This window comes from Parus major, chromosome 17, assembly GCF_001522545.3.
Source record: "Parus major isolate Abel chromosome 17, Parus_major1.1, whole genome shotgun sequence".
Lineage (NCBI taxonomy): Eukaryota > Metazoa > Chordata > Aves > Passeriformes > Paridae > Parus > Parus major.
The window spans coordinates 1,587,088-1,613,058 of record NC_031785.1 but is presented as its reverse complement, the minus strand read 5'-3'; the positions used below and the strand labels follow the sequence as shown (position 1 = coordinate 1,613,058).

Genomic DNA, 25,971 nt, shown 5'->3' with positions numbered 1-25,971 from the left:
ATAATTATCCACATACCTGTTAAGACTGTTACAAACATTAATAAATGCCAGTTTATGAAGAACATAATGTAGTTAATGTGGCACAGCTTCATTTTTCTGCCTGGCTTTTCCTGTCAGTTCTCTTGATCATTTTAACCAGAAGTTTGTTGTTTTTCTTTTTTTGTAACTGTAGAAAAATAGTAATTTCTATGATTTAAGGTGTGTGTCTTTTGAGGATTTTTATATATAAGCCACAAATGAGCTGTTCAGCTTAACATGCTGTAAGTGCATAAATTATAAGTAGGTTTAGTTTTTACTAAAAACTGTTCTGTAATTTATGAGCTGTCAGTGGTCTCTCTGGAAGGAGCTGTTCAGTTTGGGCTGGCTGGTGCAGTGGAGGCTGCTCTAACCCAGGGATGCAGTTAGAGAACCCAGGGATGCTGCAGTTAGAGAACCCAGGGATGCTGCAGTTAGGGAACCCAGGGATGCTGCAGTTAGGGAACCCAGGGATGCTGCAGTTAGGGAACCCAGGGATGCTGCAGTTAGGGAACCCAGGGATGCTGCAGTTAGAGAACCCAGGGATGCTGCAGTTAGAGAACCCAGGGATGATGCAGTTAGGGAACCCAGGGATGNGAACCCAGGGATGCTGCAGTTAGAGAACCCAGGGATGCTGCAGTTAGAGAACCCAGGGATGATGCAGTTAGGGAACCCAGGGATGCTGCAGTTAGGGAACCACAAGAGGCAATTTTTGGGGCTCTGACTGACTCCTCTGTCCCTCCTATCCTGAGGAGGTCACCTGCTGCTGGGCTGTGGGCAGCTGAGCAGTGTAGGCTTCTGCAAACTACTCATTATGGGGTAGTTTGAACTTAGAATTTGCACACTGTGACCTCTGTCTTCTAGTATTTAATGGAGTGTGTTGGATTGTTGAATGTTCATGTATATTTATATATAAAAATTTAATGGGAATCAAGAAAATAGTTCTCTAAATTTGATTTATTTTTCATAACTTGAATTTCACTTGGAGATCTGGCCTGCCTGGCAGCTGTGCCACGTGTATTTGTGGTTGTTTGGGGCAATAACTGAGCCCTCCCCTGTGCAGGCACCTGAACCTGAGCGTGCGGCCCAAGACGCTGTCGGCGCTGGTGCGGAGCGGGGTCCCCGAGGCGCTGCGGGGCGAGGTGTGGCAGCTGCTGGCAGGGTGTCACAACAACGACCACCTGGTGGAGAAGTACAGGATCCTCATCACAAAGGTACCATGGCTTTTTTCAGCTCTTTTTTTTTCACCCTGTTTCTTAAAGAATGGGAATACAGTGGTTTCAAGTGTGCTCTTGCCTGAGGGTCCCTGAGTGTACCTGAATGTTCAAGGAGTGACTCTGATTTAATCCTCCACCAAAACCCCTGACAGAACTGCTGGTGGCATTACACTGCTTTCCTTTTATAGTCCTGTTTCACTCAGCTGAGTTCTGAGTTTGTAAAAAATAAGTATCCTATTAATTGCTTTCATAATGGATGGATTAATTTTCTTTGCTTGTTTGGCTTTTCTGAATGGAAGCTGAATTTTGTTGTGTTGTCTCAGTGTTTATGCTGAAAATCCAACACCAGCAGAAATTGCAGCCTTTTTTGGTAGAAAGAAAACAGAACAATGTGGATGTTTTTGCATTAGACAGCTGTTTTGTGGCTTCTCATCTTGAATGCTGACTTCACTAAGGTAGGAAAAGGATGTAAGAATTGTATGTACAGACATCGCTCAGTGGTTCTCAAAGTTCAAGTAACAAATGGGTCACAAAATGAAATGTCACTTTCTTATCCAGAAAACTGATGTGTTAGTTTGGATTTGACCATTATCTGTATAGCTACATTGGATTTTATTGCTTTCATCAAACATGCAAGCCTAGAAGGACTGTATTAGAAATTATTAATGATACAGCTTTAGTACAAATATAACAGAAATTAATTATTCACCAGTTAAAAAGCAAAACAAGTGAATCAGTCTTTGTATATCTATATTCTGATAGCACAGATTCACAAGGAGCAATTAAAGACCTTATTCTGAGGGCAGGAGGGCTTCTGAAATTAAACTCAGTTTCTGCTGGAGTCATGCAGGAAGGATCTTACGTGATATGAATGAATCATGTTAGATCAGCTAAAAATGTTCTGCCATAAGTATTTTCATGTACTTGGTGAATATAGAAAAAACTTGATCCAAATTCCTTAATACTGGTTTATGCATTGTGGAGCTGTAACTTGGATTTTATGGTGAATAAATCATATAAGTAATGTGGAGGTTGAATGCTCTGGCAAGGAGTGATCACAGCTATCCTGTTGTGTTATTTTAATTGCCTGGTGAGTAGTTGTCAGCCTCACTTGTTTCTCTGTTTCAGTGTATCAGAATGCAAAAGATGTCTTTGTGGCACAGTTGGTGACACGTTCTGCTACTATCTTTGTCAGCTGGAAGGGGATAGTGTAACATTTCATTTTTAAACCTGTGAAACCTTTCCTCTGGATTTCATTTGGCTGAGACAAAGAAAGTAACCTGCATCTCATGTGTTGGAAGCATCTCTGCAGTCCAAGTGTAAGGGAGAGCAGGCAGGTCCTGCCTGTGTTCTGCTCAAAAGCACTGGCTATGCCTGCAGCGGTCATTCAGCACAGAAACTAATTAAGAAATTGGAGAGAATGGGTCCTGACTGACCATTTTCAGGCCCTGCTGTAGTCTCATGAGGTCTGCAGTCTATTACCAGCATGCTGCCATAGCCAGCTCAAGCAAATGAAAATGAGGTTTCCCTAATCTGGGGGTGCCATATTAGCCCAGTGCCATGGCTGTTTGTCTTGGTGTGACTTAAATATGGAAACAGGCTGGGACTGCTCCTGTAGAAGGGACAGAGGTTGGTGTTTGAGAACAGAAATGTGTGCTTGGTTCTCAGGGGAATTGGGATTTCTTCAGTCTGCAGGCAGTGAAAGAAGTGCAAGGCTTTAAATAGGGTTATCTCTCAGTGGCTGTGTGGAGGTACTGAAGAGGAGAACAGGCAAAAAATGCAAGGATTGTTTGAGAGGCTGAGGAGAACCCGAATTCAAGGTCCAGCAATATAACATTTGCACACCCTTTGTGTGCTGTCTATGCCAGGAGTATAATAATGCTGGGCTTCACTTCAGCCTAAAATTTTTGTTTTCATGCCTTTCTTAGGCATGAAATGTGATAATTTTGGAGTTCTAATGTGACTAATTCTTACTGCTTTTAAAATAGCAGCTCAGATACAGTAAGTATGCAGCAATGGATAGGAGTAAATGTTCCTGGGAAAAAAAATGTTAATTATGTAAGACAAGGGTCCATTATATTATATTGCTTTCCCATCTTTGTAATGCTTTGCCATGTTTTGCATGTCACTATTGCCAGTTCTTCTCTGGCAAGCCTGCAGTTGTTTGTGTTACCATGCCTTGAAGGGGGTTTGTGTTAGAATCTGACTGCTGTGGTGTAGTGCAGGAACACAAGGAGTCCATGTAAAACCTGTGCCATGAATGTGAGCAGGAGATGCAGGAAACCTGTGTGAGTGCACATAATGCTCATAACCCCTTCTTTCTTCATGTTATCCTCTGTTTCTGTAGCTGCATTTGATTTCTGCCAGGCTTTTCATGACCCATGCAGCAGCACAGTCCCAAATTAATAAGGATCAGTCTTGGCAGCTGCTTCAAAACCTTCTGGCCTGTTTCAGGGATTTTTTTTTCCCTTGTGCACAGGATGTTGGATGCAGCACCCCAGGATTTCTTCTGGTGGTTGCTTTCCAGGGCAGACTCAGGTAATTTCTGGTTTTTGTTTTCCTTTGCAAATTAATTGCTGCAAGGACAGCTTGTTTACTGTTGAATTCTGGATACTGAAGGATTGAAAAGGAAGTGTCTCCTTTATGCTCTACTATGCAGGAGAATTGTGTCTAGCTCTCATCTTGAATATGACTTAAAAATTGCATTGAAACTGTGTTTCAAGGTGTGCTTGTTGGGTTCTAGTCATCATGACAGCATATATTAATTATTTGCTCTGGTTTTCTTTGCCACACACTGGCTGGGGTTTTGTTGTCTGCGCTTTTGTTATTGCGGGAAGGTTGAAGTTTCACCATCATGGTGTTTCCACAAATTACTTTTGAGAATTTGCACACCATCTGTGTGCAGTAATAAAGCTTTTAGCAGCTCCAGTTTGCCATGCTCATGGTGGGGAGTGTGGATGAAAGCCAGCCCAGTGAATTAAGGTCATGTCCCTACTGGGGACAGAAAGGAAGCTCTAGGTAAAACGATCTAGACAATCCCTGGGAGAGGCATCTGGTCCTGGTAGCACTTTGGCAGTCATGGTTATGGCTGTTAATCTCCAGGCTTCCAGCCACTGAAAGGTAGCAGAAGACACATGGGGACTCACTCCAGGTATGAACTGACACCTGCAGGAAAAATACTGCATGTTCTTGACAGGCATAGGTGGATGGAAAGCATTGTTGAGTAGAAAGCACGTAAAGCGAGCCAGACAGGCTAAAAAAGATAAATAATCATGGTACAAAGTGAAGGAGACAGCAGCCACTTCTCAGGCAAATTTTAGAAAGGATTAGTACAACTACTGAATCTGTCAGTGGAGAAGTTCTTCATAATATCAACATTTAAAACCTGACATTTACAATATTGAGGAGAAAATAAAAAGCTTGTGAATATAGGTCTGTGTGGGAGGAAGTAATGTAGAAAGGAAAAAACCATGAACTGTTGTACCAGATAAATACACTATATTAGGAAAATTACAACGTGAGAGGGACATCTTGTGGCACAAATAAAATAAAAAGTAATAGTCTGGTGTCAGGAGGAGTATCCTGGAATGTTACCCCGGGGTCACCATTTCTGGGAGAAATCCCAGACTGGTAAGAGATTAATTTGTTCCAGTCTTCCTTATAGCAGGACTCCTGCTACCCACTTTCTCATCTTCCCACCTTTTTGTCTCCATGAGACGAGGATTATAGAACACAGATGTTCTACCAAATATACTTGTCTGTCTTGGTGCAAATGATGCTAGTTTTTAATGAAGAAATAGATTGAAATGTCACTACTGCTATTTGACTGAATGTGTTGTCATCGGTGGCATAAAATGTGGCAGAATCTTAGCTGTGGGTGGTTAACACTTATTTTCCACTTATATCACAATCATATTTCCATATGTTCCTATAAATTAAAAAGAATACATTGAATTATCAGGAGGACAGAGGGCCTTGACTGTGTGCAATCAACTGAAATGGAACCTGCCATGCATCCGTGCATCACAGTGTACAGTGACGTAGCCTTGTCAGTGTGCTTGAATCTTGAGATTCCTTGTTTGATTAGTTTTGATCACATGGTGATGAAAGTTTAATTATCTTTTACAAGCAGCAGTTTTCCCAGGAGTTGTCATTGTAACTTTGAATAATTTCTGGAGTACTTTTCATTGCCTTAGAAGAGGTGGTGCTGTACCATGGTGTAGGGTGGGAGAAGTCTATACACCACAGCAGTGTTTTCAGTCCCACAGACCTCAGGGACAGATTTTGGTGTCTTTAGGGTGGTTCTTGTGGTGGTCTGGTGGTGCACCCAAGCTGAGAGCTGGGGAGCAGGCACTGCACCCCACTTACCTTCCAGGTGCAGTTTACTTCACCTTCTGGGCTGGCTTCTGCTGCAGGGGCAGGAGGAGGTGGAGCTATTGCTGGTTTGGGTGTTTTAAGTGAGCAGGAGAAAGCTGGCAAGAGCACTCAGTGGAGTCATTGCTCTCAGCTTCGGAGAAACAATAGAATGTCAGTTAAAGGAAAAAACAGACGTGGCTCTTCTACAGAAATACCTCAGCTCTAAGGGCGTTAAGCTTTTCGTAAAAACCTGAACACTGGGGAGTTTGTGATTTCGTGGTGCATCTTCTGTTTAATAATTTTAGCAACTAGATGTTATTTCGGTTGGGCTCAGTATTTCCATTGCTACCTTGTTTTTATGTATCTGACATAGAAAGTTCAATGTATCAAGATACATTTTCTTGGGGCTGTTTATAATGTGTCTATTCGTGCCCAGGGATCCAGAAATACTATTTGAATCAATCGGTATGTAAATCATTCTCTGCTTTGGAAAGATAGGAGATCATTTCTCCAGCAGTAATTCAATCACAGCTTGTTTTTTTGTAAATCCACAATACCCTGGCCTAAATTTAATTCAAAGTTTATGTTTCCTAGATACAGTTCTAGTACTTCAGTTACCATGAGTAGAAACACCATAAATTTAAAAAAAAAAAAAAAGGTGGAGAATAGTAAAGAGATGTTTTGGGGGTTAAAGATAGGGCAGAACCCCCAAATTTTTGTTTTCAGGCATTTGTATGAGACTTACTAAAAATCTGCCAAGTCATGCTGTTGCCCAGCACAGATTTGTGGCCAAGACAAGTGTATCATGAAATGATTTTTGTACGTACTGGTCAGCTAAAAACCTGAGAATTGCAGCTTGATTGCTTTGACATCTATCCCTTTGGCCTCAATTAATTTCCCATTAGGTATTCCACAGAATGACCAGCGTTGAGCTTAGGTTAACCAAAACCTTGTGTTTGTTGGTATTGGTTGAATTCAGTGTGGACCTCAGCTTGTAAGGATGCCAGTTGCACACTTTCATGTCTGACTAAATGATTTTGATTGCCAGAGAGCTTCACTTCAGTTTTTTACTGGCTTGATCCATTCAGACACAAATTCCCGTTGCAAGGGCCTGTCCTCAGCGGTGGCAGTGGAGCAGTCTGCTGTCAGGGTCAGAGAATGAGCTCCCACATACCTGGGAACACGTTTTCCAGCCTGTCAACTGAAGCTCTTGACAAACAATAAACAAGAGCTGTACCTGGTTATGCCTCTCTGCCTTCAAAGAGGTTTTTCTGGTTGAATAGAGATGGTATTAACTTAGGGTGTGAATACAAGTTGAAGTGCTGTGCTGTGGATCTCTCGCGTGTTTGCTGGCTGGAATGTCGCTGGGTTTTCTGTTTTGGTGTCCGATGTCCCAGGCACTTTCAGGGACGGCGATGCCTTTGCGTTCTGTGTGTGTCTCTGTGTATGGAGGGAGGCGCCTGCCTACCTGGAGGAGCATTAATGGTGGGACATCGTTCTCAGCTTTGCCCTTGGTTTCAGGTCTCCTGAGCAGCACACACTACACCTAGGAAAGGCACGTTTATTCCAGAATAGGATTTTCCCCAAAAGGGCTGGGATGGAAAAGCCTTTAAGTGACGACGAACCGCGTGAATTCAGGGCGGTGATGGACGGTTCGCTCGCCGTGCAGGGGTGCGGGAGGAGGAGCTGGGCGTGTGTCCCTGCGGCACCGGCGGCGCGGGGACGGCAGGGCCGGGACCCGTGTGCGCTGCCGGGGGCGGCGGGGTCGCGCCGGGTGAGGCTCCCACGGCCACCGGCCGCCCGTGGACCCGCCTCGCCGAGCGCCCCCAGAGTGCGAGCCCGCCTTCCCGAGACTGCGGCCGGCGCTGCCCCGCTCCCTGCGCGCCGGGGCGGACGGATGGGGGCCGGGGCTGCGGCCCCGCTCCCCGCCGGGTCCTCGCCGCGCCGCGCCCTCCCCCGCGCTCCCGCCGCCTCCCTCCCCTTCCTCCCGCCTCCCCGCCCCCGGCTCCGCATCGCCGCGGCCGGAGCACACGCCGCCCGCCCGAGGATGCTCCGCGCTTTTGTTCCCCCGCCGCAGGTAGGGCCGGGGCGGCGGGGCCGGGCTGGCCCCGGGCCGGGCGGGGGCCGGCGGGGCGGTGGCGGGGCCGGCGGGGCGGCGGCGGGGCCGGGAGAGGCGGCGAACAAAAGCGCCGTGCAAAATGGAGCCAGCGGAGAAGGGCTGGACCCCCGCCCTCCCCGCCGCGCATCCCCCCGCCCGGCTGCCGGGGCTCCGGGGAGGCGGCATCGCCTCCCGCTGCCGCCGGCGGGGCGTGGGGAGGGAGCGGGGCTGGAGCCGGGGCCGGCGGGGAGCGCTGAGCAGGGCGTGGGGAAGGAGGGGAGCGGCGGAGGTGGCAGCGCGGGGGAGAGGCGGTTCTGTAAAACACTTTCCCCTTCTCTCTGCCAGCCTTTGGGAGGACTCTCGTCCTGACTCGGTGGAGGTTCCGCTCCCTCTTCCCCCAGCCCCTGATCCCTCCTCGGCGCGGCAGCCCACCCAGGAGGGCATCAGTATCAGCCCTCTCCGGTGCGCCGGGGAAGTTGCTGACATGCCTGCCGCTGGGTCCCGGTGCACCGGCAGCGGCGGGGAGCCGGATTTAAAGGGGAATTGTGCTGCAGACAATGCACAGCAGCAGCATCTGGAGCAGCCCTGGGGACCGGAGCTCCGGTTTTGACATTGCTGCACACACAGCACCAGCCGCAATGACAGCAGCTGCCTGGAGTGGCTGCAGGCAGCAGGCAGGAGCATGAAGTAGAGAGATCACTGCAGTGCTCAAGATGAACTCCTCTTTGGTTGGCAACCAGAGTGGCCGGCCCTTCTGTCTCCTGGCCATTAGCTATTTGGAGACCATCAATTTTTGCCTCCTGGAAGTGGTTATTATTGTGTTCCTCATGGTGCTGATTATTTCGGGCAACATTATTGTGATATTTGTCTTTCACTGTGCACCTCTGCTGAACCACCACACCACCAGCTACTTCATCCAGACTATGGCGTATGCTGACCTCCTGGTGGGCGTGAGCTGTCTGGTGCCTTCTTTGTCTCTGCTGCACTATCCTATTGTTTTAAGTGAGTCTTTGGTTTGCCAAATCTTTGGTTATGTGGTATCAGTGCTGAAGAGCGTCTCCATGGCCTCCTTGGCCTGCATCAGCATTGACAGATACATTGCCATCACGAAGCCCCTGACCTACAACACGCTGGTTACCCCGTGGAGGCTGCGAATCTGCATATTGACCATTTGGCTCTACTCCTGCCTGGTCTTCTTACCCTCCTTTCACTGGGGAAAGCCTGGATATCACGGGGACGTGTTCCAGTGGTGCGCCAATTCCTGGAACACCGATCCCTATTTCACCCTCTTCATTGTGGTGATGCTCTACGCCCCGGCCGCTTTCATCGTCTGCTTCACCTACTTCAACATCTTCCGCATCTGCCAGCAGCACACCAAGGAGATCAACGAGCGGCGGGTGCGCTTCAGCTCGCAGGACGGGGAGGCTGGGGAGGCCCAGCCCTGCCCGGACAAACGCTACGCCATGGTCCTCTTCCGCATCACCAGTGTCTTCTACATCCTGTGGTTGCCCTACATCATCTATTTCCTGCTGGAGAGCTCCAATGTCTATAGTAACCGCGTCGCGTCCTTCTTGACCACTTGGCTTGCCATTAGCAACAGTTTCTGCAACTGTGTCATTTACAGTCTCTCCAACAGTGTCTTTCAGAAGGGGCTGAAGCGTCTCTCGGGGGCCATCTGTGCCTCGTGTGCTAGACAGAGGGTAGCTAAGGACTCCTCTACCTCTAGGAGCAAAAGATCTTCCAATGGATGTCATGTCTAGGACGCCTGTCAGCTGGACTGGGAAGTGCAGGGACAATTGCATAGATTGCAAAATAACTTAGATACGATTTTAAGATATCCAGATTTGCAAAAAGGTTTCTGAGAAATGCTGCTGACATAGGAGGATCAGGAGCACATAGCGTTGTGGTTTCACTTTAAAAAATGATTGCTGTGGAGGAGGCTGTGGAGTTTCACCTCCACATTCATTTTAAAGAATAAAGCTGTATCTTGACACTTACCTCTCCAGCTGGTGTGACTGAATGGAGTGGGTGTCTGAGAGCTTCGGCAAAATGTAGTCTTTCTTACAGCTTTACTGGGTTCTTTGGAGATTCGTGCTTCACATGTAAATGATAGATCTGAAGTGGAAATGTCACAGTCTATGGTATATTACAGGGATTTTTTTAATATATGCCAAAGTATATTGACACAACGTTCCAGCGTCAGAACAGAAGGGGCCAAACAATTTGTTTTTCAGTGCTACCTAGACAGGACTTGTAGAACAGGAGTTGAACAATGTGAACATTTCAGTGTGAACTCTGTTAATGAGCCGTGAGTGCAGCGATGTGGTCTGGGCAGTCGTACTCTTAGGGCTGAGGTGGCTTCCGTGCCCTGTTTCCCTGGTAGGATGCATGTTTGGATCAGAGTGTGGGTCTGTGTTTTCCTGTTTGTTGTGAAGTAAGAAGAAAAACTTGGATCAGACCAAATTTAGCAGTTAAATAAAATGTATTTTGATAAGCTAAGAGAAAATATGTGTTGCTTTATGATACCAGAGTTGTGGCAGCCACTCAAAGATGATGCCAACATGTGAAAATTGTTCTCAAACCAGTGGAGAAATGCCGCGGGTTTGTATGTGGAAATTTTCTCAAGAACAACTTTAAAAATAACATGTCCCTTTTTTTTTTTTTTTTTTTAATCTAAATTCTTCTGATATTTTACATACTGGAACTTAAGGGGAAAGGAAAGAAAACAATTGTCTTCTAAACAGCTAAGGGAACTATGTTGTAAATTTAACTGTAGTATTTGAGTTATTCATAAGTGCACAGAGCTAAATCAGAGACATTTTTCTTTAGCCTTCATGGGATTAAAGATGGTTCAAATATAGCAGGAGCTAAATCCTGTTGGCAAAAGCATATCTAACTGGTCAGACAAAGGCAATATCTGAGGAACCAGATCTCATTGAACACAGCTTGTTCAAGCTAGCCTACATTAAAGCTTTTGAGTACTGTCATGCTGTTAAGAAGGCAGAATGGCCCTCAAATTGTTGAGTTTTTTGTAGAGAATATCCTTGTCTTTTTACTGATGCCATTTTGGAAATGAAGGTGAAGCAAGTATTCCTGTAGTGGTGGATTGCAGTGTCCCCCTGTCCTGGAGCAGGGCTGTCCCTCTGTCTCTCCTGCTCTCAGAGCAGCTTGTGCTGTGCCCCTGACCATCCACCCTCTGTGCCCCTCCTTGTGCTTCCAGTCACTGCCTTGGGCTGCTGACTGGGGAGTTCCCTGAGCTCCTCTGGTACAGCTGGTGTGCTCTTAGTCACAGTGGGAATGCAAAGAAGGATAGGGAAAAATAATGTGATATTTTTAGAATTGGGGTAAATCTGTTGGCCAAAGGGAAGGCTCTGTTTATGTTAAATGATTTCAACTCTGTGTTGTTCTAGATCAAGATCATATTTTTAATACTCTGCCCTGTCCCTCCTGGAAATTCCCCCCTCCTCTGTGCAGTGCTGTGAGCCCTGGCCTCTCCTCTCTATGCCTTGCCCTGGAGGATACCAGCTTGTCTCTGCCCCATCACATGCCACGATTGCCACAGCCCGGCCCTGCTGCCCATCCACATTTGCTCCAGTGCAGTCTCGTGGGGCTGCCAGTGAGGAAACGGGGAAGGAGAGAGAGAGAGAGCAGCAGGATGAGGCATTCCTGGCATGGCATGTAATTGTCAGCACTCAGTGCTGGTGCATTTGAGTTCCTCTCCTGGATGTGTGTGTACCTGTTCAGGGGAGGATGGGGCAGAACCCCCTGCTACTGCTGCCTCCTTCTGCTGGAGGGCCCTGGGGCAAAGCATTTAAGTGGCATCGTGATCAGCTTCCAGCATGTTCCATCTCAAGATAAACATCCTCTTTAGTTCATCTGAAATTTTAAGAGCACAGGTTGTCTAAACCCTGCTGCCTTCACTCCACCATTTCTTGCTCTCCTTGTAGTAAAGAGCAGAGAGAGGCTTGTGCTGGGTCCTCGCAGACACGCCCGGGGTGCTTTGCTCGGCAGAGCCCTCGCAGTCGGAATTTTGGTTAGACACAGCCAGCCGTGGGGGTAGCACAGGGTGGAGTGACTCACTTGGAAAAGAAGTGGGATAATAAGCTCCTAGCACATCGTGGCTGATTGTCTCAGGCGCTCTGTGGGTATGATGGCAAAGGTGGGCTTCGGGGAACAATTCAAGGGCTTTTGTCACTCATATCAAAGTGTGTGTGTGTGTGGTATTCTTGGAACAGCCTCTCAGGTAAACTCCCCGTAGCCTTTCTCTGACTCTTCACCTTATCTAACATTTCCAAGTCTTTGAAATGATGCAGTGTGTCATTGAAATAGCATTTGATTAGACTTAATAGAAGAGAAGAATCTACTGGGGCCTAAAACCCTAGAAACGGCAGTTTCAGGTGTAAGTGGAAGCTGGAAAGATTGTTGCTTTTGGGGTTTTTTTATAGCTAAATAGAGGGTTTAAACAGGAGCATTGTGTGCTAGTTTTTGAGAATTTTGAAAGTTTTTGAAACTGGTAAGGGGTCTAAATCATGGCATAGAGATCTAACTGGAGCTGAAGCAGTCGTTCTTTCAGCCCTGAGCCAGGAATTGCACTTGGAGCATGGTGGCTGATCCAGATGCAGATGCATTCTTGCAGCTGTTGCTGCTTTGCAGCAAAGGTTCACTTCTAACATTCCTGACAGCCAGGCTGTTTTCAGTTGCCTTACTCGTCTCCAAGTCTTCCTCAGCTCGGACGTTTTCTGTAAGAGGTGAAAATCAGAATCTGGAAGTCTCCAAGAGATAAGGATGAAGAGGAGTTGCATCCAATTGATGCATTCAGGTTTCATCCACTATACAGACACTTCTAGTGTTGCCTCAGTAGCTTAGTTTTAGTGTCAAATATTTCTTTTTGTCTGTGTTAATTTATTGATATTTTAAACATTTAAATTATGTTTCTTCCCTCTTAAGTTAATGTTGATGTAGCACGTGTTTAGGTGTTTTAAATATTTGTAGCCTTTGAGTCTGTTGTCTTCAGTGAAATTGCAGGGGGTGAATTCTGTTCACTGTGCCAACGGTGGGAAAAATAATTTTGACAAACAGGACTTTGTTTCTCAGCAGTGCATTGAACACCTTTGGTCATGCACCCAACACAGGCACAGGGATCCTTCCCATCACAATCCATGTTAGGAGTGGTCAGGCAGCAAACTTCCCAGCTGGATCATTTTCATCCTCCACACGTGAAATGAATCCACTTCTGGCTCTCTTTGTGTCTGGGTGCTTTGGAAATTGGTGGTGAGAGCATTGCACAGATAAATGCCATGCTGAGGGGAGGACAGAAATCAGATTGCATCTTCATAAAAATGGGGTTGTGATATGATTAAATGAACTAATTTTGAAGTTCCATCTCAGACTATAAATTTATTTTTTATTAGAGTTTATCTGCCTCACTTTAAAATTAAGCTGCTGGAAGGTTCAATTTGCAAGATGCAATTCAGTGGCTTTTTTTAGTGCCATGGGAAGGATTTCTATACTCACAGCTTCTCAGAAAATGGTAATTTGCTTCATGTAGAAGTCCCTTTTTTTTTTAAAAAAAAAAAAAAAGATTACTGGAAGTTAGGTTGTGATTATTTTGTCATTTTCCAAATATACTGGGAAAATAGCTGTGAAATACATTTTTTTTTTATGATCTCAATCAAGGGACAGTATTTTTAAACTCAACAGAAATCTTTTGTGTCAAGCAAAAGTTTTGTTTTTATCTACTGTTAATTTTTTTTTATTAAATGTTACCAGTTTCTACAGTCTTCATTTGTTGGTGGGGAGTTTGTACTTGTTTTTAAGCTTCTTATCACTCAGAAATATGTTTCTACTACTTGGAATTCTGACATGGCTCAGTGTCAGAGTGCCAAGGGGCAGTTTTGGATATTTGTCACAAGTCTTTGACAGGAGGAAAAGGGTACAAAGTACTGAGGCACAGAGAATTGCAAGAGACAGAATTCCCAATGGCATTGTTCCCTCCTGCTCATATAAAGGCTTTATGTGTGAGAACCCTACATTTCAGTTTGTCTCTTCTGAAAAAAGACACTTCCAAGGCCTGGATGTGATACGAGACGGAAACATTCAGTGTGCAAATTCAATATGCAGATTTTTTGCTTTTTATTGTGGTGTTCCCAAGTGCTGTCTTGATTAAGGCAGTAATTCCATGAGTCAGGAAGTCTGAAATATTTCACATATTATACGTGAAATATTTATACAAGTCTGATCTATCTTCACATCAGGTTTTGAAGTTAACAGAACTTCTAAGTCAGGTTGGTGCTTTAAAAGATGTTTCTTAGGAACCAGTATGTGAGCACAGGAATCTGCCTTCAGACTTTAAAAACAAAAGACCCTTTTAAAATTTTTCTGATTCATCTGTTTTAGATAATTTAATAAGAGGAGGTGGAGGTTTTGGAAGGCTTTTTTTTCATTGTTTTAGCACATGTTCAGTTCTGAGTTTTTGAAGCACCTGCTGAAGCTTTTGCCTGACTTGGCCCTTATTTTATTGTTTGGTTTAGAAATGTTTCTTCTGCCCTTCTATGATTTTGCAGAATACAACACATCCTTTCCATGCTGTCATTCAAGATAAACTCAGATTTGAATCCAAGTTTATCCAAATGTTGCCTTTAATGTTCCTTGTATGGTGAATGCTGTTGTGTGTGTGGGGCTGTGAGGAGCTTGCAGCTGGTCAGGTTTTACAGACTGTCTCCAAAGCAAACAGCCCCTCTTTGGGATGGTGGGAGAATGTCCTGTTTTCACTAGAGAAGTGTATTCTTCTGGGCCAATGTCTGACTTCCAGTTGGTATTTCCATTATTTCCTGGGCTCTGCAGAGGTACTGCTTTGAAAGGTGTTTCTGCACATAAGCAAAGGCATTTAATACTAAAGTTATGTTTCTGGAAGGGGATATTTAAATTAAAATTTAATAAGTGTAGGACCAGGTGCAGTTGTGTTCAGAGAAAGAAACTGAAAGTTGTGGTGATGGAAACAAAGAGAGGAAACCTGCTGGAGGTCAGTCAAAACAATGGAGTATTTAATGTGGGTCATTTTCTTTACAATACACAATATTTCTTTTAAATATGGAGTTTAACCTTCTTGTTTTTGCTTTGCTGCTCCCTGGAGGCAGCTCCTCTGAGCCTGGGGGTCTCCCACACCCACCCCAAAGGGATTCCCTGCAGACCTGGGGTGACAATCAGCCTCTGATTTGAGTTCAGGCGATGTCAGTCCATGTCACTGTTGTCTGTCTGAGGTGTTCCAGCCACAGGGAGTTAATCTGATGGGATATACTTACTTTGGTCAGCTTTTCAGGTTTTTTTCCTGTGATGTTGTTTTCTAGACAGGTGAAATGTTTGTTTATAGAGGCATCTTTGCTGATGGTTCTGCACACAATGTTGAGTTCTGTCATCTGTCAGTTCTTATCCCATTGCAGAGTGGGAAACAAGCCCCAGTCTGTCTGTCAGCTCTGCAGGCATTCAGTGTGGCTGCAGATGGAGGTGTTTGTGTTGGTCTCACCCATATCCCATATGCATCTCCTGAGCTTTAGCAGTTAATGAAGACATTAGCAGAAGTGATGCCTGTGTCCTGGTCCAGGTTGTTTCTTTACATCTCAGATGTCCTTCAGCAATCTGTGAGTCAGAACTGATCCTCGTGCTGGTGATTTGGTGATTGTTTCAGCTGAGAAACAGAAGTTGTTAAAGCCATCTTTGTTTTGTCCTGAAGCTGTTTTGGGGTTGTGTTGCAATCCCTGAGCTGATCATAGGATTATCTCCAGGGGAGCCCAGGAGGCCCCAGGTCCCTGTGGAGGCCCCAGGTCCCTGTGGAACAGACCTGTTGGTGGGTTGGTAAGCAGTAGCTTTATTGGCTGAGAAGTTTAAAGAAGTGATAATGTTTAGATGGGGGTTCACAGAGACACCCGTGGTTGGAAGGAGGCGATCAGGGAAGGCTCCACCTGCCTGCGCGTGAGGCCCGAGGTGCAGCACGGGGGATGGAACAGAGCAGGCAGTCCAGACTTTCTGTTCTGACTTCTTTAGGAATTTGTAAGATGAGGATAGCAAGTTTGTAATTCAAAGCTTTGGCTTATTTCTGATGGTCATTACTGGAGATCCTTCCATTAAAAGGTGAAATAAATTCGAGTGTCTCCTCATAAAGATGAACTCAAATCTTGCTGTGCATATGCGAGTCATTCTCAGTGTTACACAGACCACGTGAACCAAGCAATCAAATGCTTAATAAACCAAGTCATTACTTTTATGGGAAATTGAAAAAAGTTCTTCTGGGATTTCAACTGTAAATGAATCCTTGAAAATCAATAATTAGATTAGTAAAGGATGACGTTTTAATATGCTGGCAGGAATATAGAGGGATTTGTCAGGGGAAGCAAAATCAGACTTTGCACTAAAGTGGCTTAGGTATATTTATAGTGCTAGTGATTCTGTGTGTGTGTGTGGGATCTTTGGACTGTTTTAATATAATGTAAGGCTTTGAGCTTTAGCAAACTCAAGTTGCTCGTTTTATGAAGTTACATTAGTACCACACTGTGAAGTATTTTTAAATATTAGCATTACTGAGTATTAAAAGTATTTAATAAAAACATTTTTTAAAACGTTTTCTGTAGATGCTGTCGAATGAATTGTTGTTTAATGTACAAAGAAATAAAACCTGAGGGCTGTAAGGTACCTGTATGTTTCTGATCACCTCGGTTTTTGAGGGGTTAGGTATTTCTTGAGGTTAAATTGTCATTAAAACCTACTAAAAATACTGGTGCAGTTAATCCTTTCAGAGAACAGAAAGCAGCATTACCTCCAGCCATGCTTTTGAACTGTCTGAAAGGATTTGCAATCATTGTATTGTCTTGACAGACTCATGTCTTTAGAAATGCTGTACAGCACAGTCTTTTGCAAGTTCCTATGCTGATACATTTCTCTCCATATGTAACTTTGAAATCTAGTTTCTATTGTAATTCTAGCATGTAAACACTAGATTCAATTTTGTATTCCTCTAATGAATGCAACAGGATGGAAACACGTTTGCAATTGCTAATGATGAGCTTTTTTACTGTTCTTAATACTCATGGGTATGTCTTTTCTTCAGGGATTTCAGAATTGTATTCGTACCTTTTTAAATTGTTTTTTTCACATGCTGTTTACAATTAAACCACGAGCATGGGAGGCTGTGTGTGCATGTGCTTTTAGGTTGCTTTGCTGAATGAAATACAGTGGAGTGATCTTACTCTAAAACCTCTCTGTTGCCCAGAGAGGTTTTGGCTGCCCCCGGATCCCTGGAAGTGTCCAGGGCCAGGCTGGACAGGGCTTGGAGCAACCTGGGAGAGTGGAAGGTGTCCCTGCCCACGGCAGGGGTGGAACTGGATGACCCATTCCAACCCAAACCGCTCCATGGCTCGGTGACGCTCGTTTTTCCTTGTGTCCCACCTGTCTCCTTGCACCTTTCACAGTACCTGGTACAGCAGAAGCCACCAGTGGGGTAATTCTGGTGTGTTCTGTGGAGACCTGACATTGTCAGAGGTTGTTATGAGGAGTTTTTTTTGGGAGACAATCCAGCTCCTTACACCAGTAGTGCTCCAACCAATAGTTTTTTTCCTGAATGTCAGTGAAAAGGCCAAGAGTAAATGAAATCACAGGTGCGAATGTGTATGTGTGTGTTTGTAAGAACTTCGTGCACCTTTTAATGCTGGAAGTTGTTTTGTATTAAAAGATGAGAAAGAGCTGTGAGTGTAGAACCCCTGCTAGGAAGAACTGTGGAGAAACCCTCCACCAAAGCAGATTAGAAAAAACAAGTGAATTAGAGGCAGTCTGACTCTGGAGTCTCGAATTCTGGTTTAGTTCTGACACAGTGGGGTCTGTCTGGGTGGGCTCCTCGATGGTCCTTGGCACTGCTGAGTCTGCTCTGGCTCAGATGAGGGAAGGGTGTTCTCATGCACAAGGCAGCTGAGGAAGAGTTTATGCTGAGGCTCCAGAATTACCTGTTTTGTGCCAACTCAGAACTGTTGTTAAAATACAGGGGAGAGGGGTTCTTCCACCCCATGGTTTTAATAGACATTTCTGTAGCTGACTTTTCAACTAAGACTAATAATAAGAAAAACTACAGTTGAGCCAAAAATGACAAATGTTACTGAGTTAAAATAATACTTGCATATTTTTAATTATTAAATGGAACTAGATAAATTGGAAGCATGTAAATAACTGATTCTAAATCTTTGCGTAATTATTTCCAAGAGGTAATTTTGCTATGAGCTATTAAAACTCCAAGAAGTGTATTATTCCCTTTTGAGATGGTGTGTACCCCAGCTGTGTCATACATCTCTTGGCTTGTTTCCTTTTTGCTGTAGATGTACATACATATATATATTTGTGTGCTGTGCAGTTGTACAGTCACTGCCACGTTAAATTGATTGCTTTCAAATGACTATATCTGTGTATTTTACATATGTGTGTATATGTACTTGCAGTTTAACAGGGCAGTGGTTGTACAGCCACAGAGTTTAGGGCTTTGTACAATATGTAATTTTAAGAATGTCAATGTGGTTCTTTAGCGGATTTTATAAACACTTCTCCGAATCTGTTATCAGCACTTCCCATCCTACGAGAAACTGCACATTTTTCAGTGATTGTTCCACTGGTTACATTTTTGTCTGCCATTTGTTCTGGATTGATATAATCTTGATACTACTAAAATTTCAAGGGCTGTTGACGCATTTCACATAGCCTGGGATTGCCTGTTCTCCAAATATATGGATCATGCATCAACAGTACTAAGTAGCCTTACTGTTTTGCCTAAAAGCCTAGCTAATTTATTTAATATTCTCTCTTTAAAGAGAGGTCTTTGGAAGGGGTGGCATATTTTAGGATGCTCCTTCTCTTTAAAGGGAAACTCGGAATTGACTAGCAGTACTTGTTGATCAGTGATATTATTGTAGCCAAAGGATGCATGGGTGGTTTAATAGGAAGTTTTTGCTTCAAGTTTCTTGATGAAATGTAGTGTTCTACAGAGCTGTGTGAAGAGTGTAGTTTTTTATTCTGAAATGCACTTGTACACTTTATTTGAAAGGTCTGAATGGATCATAAATACATTTAAGAAATAAATGATACATCACATGTTTTCACGGCTTGTCTGGAACGACTTTTCTGTTTCTGTGCTGCTAAAGGTGTGTTCCTTGGCATTGGGTGGGGCTTTTTCCCTTATCTTCATTCTCCAAATAGTCTTGTGAGTGCAGGGGCAGGAGAACCTTCCAGCCTGCTTGGTGTTTGTGCTTTATCCATACATGCTGCAGGGCACTGTAGGCAAACTCCTCGCTTTAATTTTCCTGTGGGAAACTTGAGCCCTAAAAGGAAACGAACAGAGCGAAAGGGCTGGATATCACAAGGGATTCACTTTTATTTTTAGAATTGCACTATATTGCCATATTTGGCCTGAAACTATGCTGTATCAATGCACTATTGTATCCAATTGCAGTGTCTAACCAGTCCAAATTTGTCTAAATTATTCAGGTTTTTTCCACAAATACTCTTTATCTGTGAATGTTCTGGGCAAGTGCTGACTCCAGGTAACACATTCTGCAGGAAGCATTCCTTGTGGGAAGTTAACAAGTACATTACTCTGAAAGTGTGGTTTGTGTCACTTCCTTGAGGTCTCAGTAACAGGTGTAATTCCTCCTACCAAAACCTTCTCCAGTCGTTTGAGCTAAGACAAATGCAGGAAGTGCTCTCTGTGTAAAAATTAACATAAATACTGCTTCATAAAAGTAATTATGGGAATGCCATCAGCCTGCAAAATAGACCTGGTGGCACAGTATCCTGCTAACACTGAAAATAGCTGTCAAAAAACCATTTAATGTATTTGAATGTACTTAAAATGTACAGATCTACTCAAAATAGAGCAGATCTATTATATCCCCATCGTGTAATATTACCCCTGCTGCTGCCCGTGAAAGCTGCGCAGAATTTTGGCTCTCTCTGCCTGTTGGATCTGCTGGAATCTGTCCCTGGCTTGGTGCACTCCAGGGTGGCTTGTCCATGCCTTGCAACAACACACCACGTGCTGATCCCACCCTGGCAAAGCAAGGAAAATTCCAGTGGTGGACTGAGACTCCAGACCCTTCCCACAGTAATCTCTGACCGTGTGGCAGAATTCTTGCAGCCACTGAGACCTTCCTAAGGAATAACTGGAATGTGGAAATGGATCCATTGTGGCAAGAGTGAGAGTCAGGCACAGCTTGGGTTGGGTGTGTCAGGTAACTCACCAGTGAGCAAAATTCCACAGCTGGAATCATTCTGGGGGTTGGGGCAGGGGGAACCTAAAGTTTGGTCCCCTCTCATTTCTCCATTTTTGTGGTGGTTCTGAAGTCAGCCTATGTCCAGGTCATGGGTTTGTTTTATACCCCCAGGGGATTTTCTCCAGGAGCCTGGCAGGACAGGAGCTGATCTTTGGGTGATGAGCCATTTCCAGCAGACCTCTGTTCTCTGGAGGTTTCTCATTTCATTCTTTTCATCACAAATCCTGTCCTTTAGCAATTCTTTGCTGCAGTTTCTTCATCCTCTTGGGTTTATGTAGGGGCTTAGGAAGAATAAACCTGAGCTGCTGAAAACTGCAAGTAGATCAGTCCCAGGAAGAGGGAACTCCAGCTCTTCCATGACTTTAATTGTGCCTTAAGCTACAGAAAAAACTTCTAAAGTAACACAGTCTCAGCCTGAATATGCTGATCAAGGCTGTAACTGCATGATATGGTTTTCAGATCCTAGGATGCTCAGGATGCTCCCTGCAAGATCATGAAAATACATGGAAAATACCTTTTAAATGTGTCAGGTTTAGGAGGTGGGAGCCAATATGCTTTTATATGCAGCCTGACAGAATAAATGGGCTTTTCCCAGCTGGAGTGCATCCTGGTTTCCATAATTATTCACGTAGTTTCTGTTTAAATCAACTGGAGAGGAAGGTTTCAATATAACTCCCCTAATATTTTAAAGTGCATAAAAGAGGGGAGGAAGGGCATACTCTGAGTCTGAGCATCTACATTTTCCTGCTTTCCTTCAGAGCAGCAAACTGTTATGAGAATTTTAATCTTCACTACACTTGCCTCAGTTCTCATGGCTGGTTTCCACTCTGTTTTCTTTATTACTTTCTTTTTCTTCCTGTCATTCTTAGCTTTCTATTTTTCAATCCCAGTTTGTGAAGGGTGTGGGTTCAGAAGGGTTTCCTTCAGTTCCCAGTCCCCTGAAAGCATGAGAAATTGCCCATTGAGCCAATTCTCACAGCAAGGTATAAAAATAGGAGTAAAGAAAAGGTTACACAATGCTTGGATTGCAGCAGTTTGTACTAATGGGGAGATTTCAAAGCCATGGTTTGAAAAACATTTTTTAAACCTTATCATTTCCGTTGATTTTTCTCTCCCCAAGCTGTGTTTCAGCTGCAGGAACTCACATTGGATTGCTTGAGGAATTGTACTGAGACACAGGAGTCAAGAGCTGAGCAAGTCACGCAAAGCCAGAGAGGCCACTAATTAGTTCTCTTTAGCCATAATGAATGATTTGTTTGAGAATCCTCTCTTAAATGTTTCCAACCAGATGCTTTGGTCTCTGCTGTTAAATAAGTGGATTAAAAGGCAGGTGGATCTGAGATTATTTTGCCATTGCAGCAGAACACAGGTGATTGTCAGGAAAGGCACTTGTGTGGTACCACAGATGCTGCTGGCAGTGGCCAGAACCTGTGCTCCTGGGAATACTTCACTGGAAATCAGTCTTGCAAACTTGTAAGAAACTAAAAGTTATCACTTAGTCTGCATTCACATGTTTAAAGTTTGTGGAATTGTTTCTGAGCTTTGTCTTAACCCTGCTTGCGAAGCCAGCTGAAGTTGACAGCCAGCCATTAGCATAATTGTCTTTGACTTAAAAGGTGTTTATTTATATGAAATTCATTGAGCATTGGATTTTGTTTGTTTCTGATTCCCTTATAATGAGCAAGACCTCTTTACCACGTTAATTATTATGAAATTGGAATGCTGAACAGTACTTTTGATATAATTTCCAAAACAATCTGGTCTTGATTCTAATAGCAGCATAATGCTTTCCTAATCAAATGTCTGTGTTAAGCCCCAGAGAGGAGCATTAACCTTGGATTAAAATCAGAAGAGAAAATGAATCACACTGTGGTAATTTTGTTGTTGTTGTTGTTTGAAAAATTATTTTGTGAAGAGCTACAAGCTGTGTTGAATGTTCCTTACATGGATTACATTGTGTACTTTTTTTACTATCTCTTACTTCTAACCTTTTTCCACTTGCCTACCAGAAATCCATAAATCCAGGTTATTTGGATAGATTAAACCCTGTTTTTTAAATTTTTTTTTTTTACTGTTCAGCTTTCCAAATGTCCAAGGCATCTGAAACTGATGGTGTCAGAGTGATGTAGAAAACAAAGTTTGTCTTCCTTATGCTGAAATCCTAGCTCACACAGGACCTGTCCCTGCATTCCCTCATGTTTTCCTGTGTGACACTCCCTAGGGCTCATACTCATCTATTTTCTGTAGTTGAGTTCTGAGGAGGGCATGAGGAGTGGTTCCTCAAGAAGAACCTCAGGGACAGCATTTTGGACAGCTGCTGCTTACAGCTGACTCCTGCAGCTGTGAGATACCAAGAGTGTGCCTGGGCAGTGCTGGCATCCAGGAATCTCTGGGGGATGGCTGCATCTGCACTGTCCTGGCCTGGAACACAAGTAGGGTGTGTGTGTGTCTGTGTATGAACTCCTGCCACTCTCTGACCTCCCCAGATGTGCTGGGGTACCCAAATCTATCCCAGCTGTAATCTGCAGCTGCCAGCTCTGCTGGGGTACGCTGGGATTTGTTAAATTTAGAACAGTGCACACAACCAAGTGCTAATCTCCCAAGTCTCAATCCTAGCATATTGTAATTTATATTCTTTTGATGTGTTTTCATTTGCATGTTATTTTCTTTTTCTGATAGGAGTCTCCACAAGACAGTGCCATCACCCGAGACATCAATCGGACATTCCCTGCTCATGACTATTTTAAAGATACTGGGGGAGATGGCCAGGACTCCCTGTACAAAATATGCAAGGTATTCTTTAAATTCTTCTGGGCTGGTTTTGGTAACTTGTATTAGACATCAGCAGCAGTGTGACTGTTGGCTGAGAAGAAGGGGGATGTGTTACCATTGTGTGTCATGGGGACAGCCTCTGGCACCAGGCTCAGGCTGTTCTGTGTTGTAGCTGTTGGGCTCCTTCTGGGTACTGACACAGGAGACCTAAAGCCCTTCTGGATTCCTCTGCACTGATGTGTTTGGTGCAAAGACTTCACATCATTCCTGATCTGTCAGCCTGGATCAAGCTGGACAAATTATGTAACTGGAGATATTATGTACCTCCATAAAGGTTGTAAATCCATAAGCATGCACTGAAGCTGATTATTAAAAGGAAGAAGTGAGCAAAAATGGACAGCTCAGTGTATTCAGGTATCTCAGCTGGAATGGTTAAAGCTTCCAGCACTTTCTTTCAAATTCCTAGTGTTTTTCCTCTTCCTAACATCTCTGTGGGACCTGTTTAGAGATAAAAGCATTCAGATAAGTGGTTTAATAAGCTGCAGCAACGTTAGTGCAGCACTGGAACCAGCCCCTGCCTCTGTGTATCCCAGTTTGGCTGTCATACAGATTTTCCCTTTGTTAGAATGACAGTGTCTGCACTCCATGCTTGGGAATTTTATGGAGCTGTGCTCAATGCAGTGCTCTGTTTTATTTTTGTTTGTTAGCTTGAGACAGGTACCAGTAAAGTCTTGATTCCTCTTCTAGGCCTACTCTGTGTATGATGAAGAGATTGGCTACTGCCAAGGCCAGTCATTCCTCGCTGCTGTGCTGCTGTTACATGTAAGTGGTGCCTTTATCTCAGCTGTTGTAGACTTCAGAATAAATGTCTCTCCACTTGTCTAGAACAGACTTCTGAGCTAATAGGGTTGCAGGGCACACATCCATTTACATGTTGGTCAGTAATAAAGTGATTTTAGACAGGGAAGAATACATTGTTTAAAACTTGCTGTGGTGTTTTGTAAGGACTTTATGCCCTTGTGTTCCTGTACTAGGACCCCTTCCATTCAGTCTTGCACTCAGGAGCAGTAGTAGGCATGGAATTTGTGTATAAGGCAACACTGTAAATGTTTTTGTTACAGGGTTTCAAGGTCAGATTTTATCTTTTTATAAGATGTTTCTATTGGAATCAGTCAGAAATACACATGGTGTTTGCCATGTCCTGTATACACAGAGGAGTATTTAGGACATTGAAGGGATGTCAGTGTTAGGTCTCAGTGCAGGCTGTGCTGCCTGTGGGCTGTTGTCCTGTAGCTCTTTGTGCTTCTTGGTTTGAGAGGTTAGGGAAGGATACAATAATACCTTCATATTTGTAAAAGAAACTGTATTATGCTTTTTTAAACTTAATTGCTGTTGATAGAAGTGATCTCATCAGTGTAATATCCTTTAATTGCTGGTGTGTTCAGAAGCTAGAGAGAGATTTATGGTTGTCAGGAACAAAAGTTTTATATGCACTCACACTTGGGAAATACAAGAGCATTAGAAATCTGTATTTGTATATTTATAGACTGTTCTGTTTCAAAGTAATGTCTGCTTTCTGTCAGTGTTTCTGTTGCAAGGGTAGTTGGAACTGCAGAGTTCCTGAGCCCAGCAATGCTTTGAGGTTTCTTTTCCCCAGCTGTTGCTGCCATAGAGAGCTGAGCATGAAGAGTTCTCTGCAGTTTTTGGTGGAAGAGGAAGTCTGGCCTTCAGGGGAGGATTTTCCATACTGCTGTAAAGTCAGGGGAGGATACAGAAGAGATTGTAAACTCCATTCTTGTGAAACAAAAGCCAAGTGACTGATGATAACAACCTTTTAGTTCTTTGTAACTGTAATCTGAAATATTTCCTAGATGAGCAATTAATTCTTTATTTCCTCACTGAATCAGATAGAGAAGGGCAACGCTTCCTGCCATGAGAACTGAACACTTTTACTGAAACAGATTTGCTTGCTTTCATTGTCATGGGTCCCTTGCCTTGGATAGATTCACTCTCATGACTGAGCCATGTGTTATTCCAGAGTTCTCTCTTTAACAATATTTGTGGCTTCTGGGAATAATGTATGCATTTAACAAAAAACTAAATTTCAAATAAGTTTCTTTTTATTTGATTCTCTTTGAAGTCAGCTTTTGGAGTGTGGCTGCTAGGGAAAATAAATAATAAAAACAAATGCTGCAGAAAAGGAAATTAAGTTTCTGTGAGTCCTTCACTACCAGTTTGGAATGTTTCAGCGAAGTTTTCTGTTTTAATAAACTCCATCTGCAGATTAATAATAGAATACTTGAGATGGATGTTCTGTCCTTTATAGAAACCAGCAATTGACCTGAAGTCAGACTTTTCTACAAAAATATTAAAACTGAATTTTAAGGGCAGGGAAAAATGTCAAAACACTTAGGAGCTTTGAGTTTTCCTTCAGTTCTTGGCAGGAAAGGGACTTCCCAAACAAGTGCTGAATTGTGAGGTGTGGAGCTTCTGTTAGCAGTGACTGGTCTCTTATTCATGTCATCTAATAAATAAACATAAAATGCAACAATGTCATTGAAAAAGGGAAATATATCATTAAGAATAAGGGAAAGATCTTGTTCAACATCCTCTAGTAATACTGTTTCTGCCTTATTTTACATAGGTGACAAAGGATTAGGCTGGTCAAAATCTGTAAGATTCAGATTCTGATGAGGTCTGGAACAAAGACCTGGAAACTGCTTTGGTCTTCATGTCTGGAAGATGTATTTTCAGTTGAGTGATTGAGAGGTGGTTTATTCCACTGAAATGCCATTTACAACACTAAACCTCATTTTGTGTGATAGTACTCTTGTTTACATTTAAACTGGATTAAAAAGTAGTGGCAATTCCACCTTTCAGTCAGAGAGAGACGGGAGGTCCAGGCAGATTGACATGATGTGAAAGGTTCTAATGCTCAGTGCTTCCTGTCCACCTTCCTGTCTCACAGATGCCTGAGGAGCAAGCTTTCAGTGTTCTGGTCAAAATCATGTTTGAGTATGGACTCAGGGAACTTTTCAAACAGAACTTTGAAGATTTGCACTGCAAGTTCTATCAGCTGGAGCGCCTCATGCAGGTGGGGCTCACACGGGGAGGGTGAATGGCTCCGAGCCTGCAACTCAGCTCTGGCTGTTTCTCGTGGGATGAGTGGTGTTTGTAAGCTGTGTGGAAGGGTGAATGGTGTTTGTAAGCTGTG

General features: G+C 43.7%; 2 protein-coding genes across 5 annotated transcripts in view; both read left to right on the top strand.

The window, feature by feature from the left end:
- The window catches only part of RABGAP1 (RAB GTPase activating protein 1), a 61,114-nt gene that overhangs the window by 21,185 nt on the left and 13,958 nt on the right, over positions 1-25,971 (top strand). For all 4 annotated transcript variants that reach the window (XM_033518426.1, XM_033518425.1, XM_033518424.1 and 1 more), the window contains 4 exons: positions 1,079-1,229; positions 22,665-22,778; positions 23,505-23,579; positions 25,726-25,851. In XM_033518426.1, the coding sequence (XP_033374317.1) occupies positions 1,079-1,229; positions 22,665-22,778; positions 23,505-23,579; positions 25,726-25,851 (466 nt within the window). The remainder of the gene's footprint in view (positions 1-1,078; positions 1,230-22,664; positions 22,779-23,504; positions 23,580-25,725; positions 25,852-25,971) is intronic.
- Positions 7,583-18,815, top strand: GPR21 (G protein-coupled receptor 21). The gene is made up of 2 exons (XM_015644577.1): positions 7,583-7,665; positions 8,032-18,815. The coding sequence occupies exon 2, from the start codon at positions 8,400-8,402 to the stop codon at positions 9,444-9,446; it is 1,047 nt and encodes a 348-aa protein (XP_015500063.1). The 5' UTR covers positions 7,583-7,665; positions 8,032-8,399; the 3' UTR covers positions 9,447-18,815.